The sequence below is a fragment of the Octopus bimaculoides genome, chromosome 23, assembly GCF_001194135.2.
Source record: "Octopus bimaculoides isolate UCB-OBI-ISO-001 chromosome 23, ASM119413v2, whole genome shotgun sequence".
NCBI lineage: Eukaryota > Metazoa > Mollusca > Cephalopoda > Octopoda > Octopodidae > Octopus > Octopus bimaculoides.
In genome coordinates, this window is record NC_069003.1 from 6385466 (window position 1) to 6388960 (window position 3495).

General features: G+C 34.5%; 1 protein-coding gene across 2 annotated transcripts in view; it reads right to left on the reverse strand.

Annotated features, from left to right (window-relative positions):
- Positions 1-3495, reverse strand: part of LOC106868767 (uncharacterized) — a 57494-nt gene that overhangs the window by 40305 nt on the left and 13694 nt on the right. For both annotated transcript variants that reach the window (XM_014914195.2, XM_014914188.2), the window contains exon 2: positions 2099-2949. In XM_014914195.2, coding sequence (XP_014769681.1) covers positions 2099-2594 — 496 coding nt within the window. In that variant the 5' untranslated portion in view covers positions 2595-2949. The remainder of the gene's footprint in view (positions 1-2098; positions 2950-3495) is intronic.

Sequence of the window (3495 nt, forward strand, 5' to 3'; positions counted from 1 at the left end):
AAATATGTTATGTTTACATGTATATATATATACATATATATATATATATATATTGTATATATGCATACAAACGTACATACATATACATATTTATTTTATATACATGTATGTATATATGCCCAGTATATATGTTTGCAAGTATATATTATATGTACGTATATATATATATATACACATACGCATGCACACATTCAGACATGCACACACATAGACACACACATACACACATATACATACCTATATGTATACCTATATATAAGTTGATAGACAGACAGATAGACAAATGAATAGATAGGGAGACAAATGAAGAGAAGAAGAAGAAGAAGAAGAAGAAGAGAGAAAGAGTGAGAGTAAGAGAGAGAGAGGAAGAGAGAGATATGTTACAAGGCAGATATAGATGCTGTTTTGTGCAGTAGCGTATAATTGTTGAGAAATGCATGCAGAACTGAGCAATTGACGAATATATAAAAACAGCAGACACTGCATAAATATATATCTATATACGTGTGTATATATATCTATATACTGCAGACGAGACACATTAAAACCGACACCAAATAGTGCAGTAGCAAATGTAAGCAACGTTTTCGTCTCTTCATTGCAATCTATCCCGCCAAATATTATCGTCTGCTAGCTTACATACCGAAATTGCTTTCATTCAAACACAACTCTGTCTTTCCTTTTTATCTTTGTATCTCTTTTTCCCTTTGATTTTCCAGTTTTGATTTCTTTGAATATTTTCTTCATTCTTTTCTTCTCTTTCTTTCATAAAATTTTTTGTTAAAATTTGCTGTTTGTTGCTTTCTTTCTGTTCTTTGTTTGTTTGTTTCTTTTCTGTTCTTATGTCCGTTCGATCTCCACTCACCAAACATTATATCGTCTGTTAAGTAATTTATATACGTTAAAGGTATTTTTAATATCAACACTAACATAAACAAGCATTAGTCTCTCCTTTTCTACAGATTTCTGTTTGTTCTTGTCTCTTCTCTATCAATGCACACACACACACACACACACACACACACACACACACACACACACACACACACACACACACACACACACACACACGTAAACATACACACGTACAAACACACAGGCATACACACACATATACATGAAAGAAACACACACAGACATGCGTATGAGAAATCATAAGAATTATGTAGGTTTAAATGTATGTGTGAGCGTATATGAGTGTATAGTTTTAGTGTTACATACATATATACATCTCCACATACAGACACACACATACACTTCATACATACACGGAGCTTTACATGCATACACGCATACTCATAAACACCTGTACGTACACACGCATAGACATATGTATATACATATATAAACTGATATATATGTTTACATACATACACACATACATACATACATATATATATATATATATATATATATATATATATATATACATACACACATGTATTTATGTGTTTGTGTGCGTGTCTAAGTATCTGCATGTGTGTACGTATGTATACAAACATAAACATAGAAGTGTGTGTGTGTACGTGTGTGTTTGTAAAGAAAGAAAATACAAGAGCAACCCTCCCCAAAATTATAGAATTACACACACACACACACGCGCGCATTCACCTAAATAATTCTGCTAATTCGTCGATTTGTTTACCTCGTCTCTAACTCTGACAAACTATGTCTGGCACTGTAAACATTCTCTCTCTCTCTCTTTCTCTGCCCCTCTCCCTCTTTCATTTAGACCATAATTCATTCTTTCAAAATCTCATTCACTCTCTATATTTACTCCATATTTCTAATTTGTCCCTCCTTCTCACTCGTATCCTCTCTCTCTTTCTGTCAGACTGTCTCTCTATCTATCTGCCTATCTAACTTGTATAAACTTTTTGTCTTTAAACGTCTATCTTTCTTTCTCTCTTTGCACACACACACACACACACACACACACACACACACACACACACACACACACACACACACACACACACACACACATCTTCCGTGAAATCCTCTCGCATCATCTCTTTTTGTCCCGATTTTCCCCTCATTCTCCCCATCACCAAATCACCATCAACTTTACTAGAATTTTCTCAAGAACTTCACTTACTTTCCAAATCTTCGCAATCTCTGAAGAGATTGCCATACTGCAGATATATAACAATTTCACACATGTCCAGGTGAGGGTCAAGAACATAGCTGTCTTCAGTGGTGGCCAGATATTTCTCAGGTGTATTCGTATAGTTGAAATAGTACTTCCGGACCAAAATCGGAGATTGGTAAAAAGTCACATTATAAGTCGGAATTTCGGCCGTTTGAGAATTTGGGAAATGGTTCGGATAAAAATACAAAATCTGGAGGTAGGAGTTCGTATCTCTGGGCACAATGATTTTCGTACGATTCGACGTGGACACCACTCGAAAGAGACGAACAAAATCGAAACCGCGATATTCCCAGTAGTCCGTGGAAATGGCAATAATTAACAGAATTGTCACGTTGATTGTATAAATCAACGAACTAAGGCCAAAGAATTTCATTAAGTCGCAAGTCGGCCCGGACGAAGATGCGTTCTGTGACATCTTCGTGGGAATTGGACGGTTCCACATGGTGCTGGTTGCTGGTAGGCTGCTTTATATACCTGCTTCCTAAAATACCTTCTACTTGGAACAACCCGTTTTTCGGAGGCGCGTAATTTGATTTGTCTTCGTTAATAACACGGATTATGATAATAATATTATTAACACTAATTAATATTATTACCACTGTTGTAGTTATTGTCGTTGTTATTGCAGTAGGTGTTGCTTATATTATTAAACCTGAATAATTAGTGACTCGTCTGTTGTGGTCGTGCACGTTAATTATTTTGTTTACTGCTAACACTAATTGTTATTGGTGTTAATTTTTTCTTTATCTCCCGCCTTCCGTTTGTTGTTTTCTGTTTATACTTCAACAAGAGATAATCTGAAAAAATATAAACAAAGAAGAAATACCGTATTAATACCTTTAAAGATAATACACTCGCAAATATATGTGTGCAAATATATTTAAAAGAAAACACACACAACATATAGATATCCACACACACACAGTAAACACACCAATATTTATATCTTTATACACATACCCACACTTATGTATGTATGTATGTATGTATGTATGTATGTATGTATGTATGTATGTATGCATGTGTGTATGTATGTATGCATGCATGTGTGTATGAATGTACATATGTATGTATGCATATATGCATGCATGTATGAATTTATGCACGTATGCATATATGTATGCATGTATGTATATATATATGTATGTATTCATGTACGCATGTATGTATGTAAGAATGTACGTATGTATGTGCATATGTATGTATGTATGTATGCATGTATGCATGTATGTATTTATGCAGATTTGTATGTATGTATTTATGCTTGCATGTACGTATGAATGTATGTACGTATGTATGTATGTATATAACGTGAGAGAGTTAGGGGTTGGGGGTTCAACCCA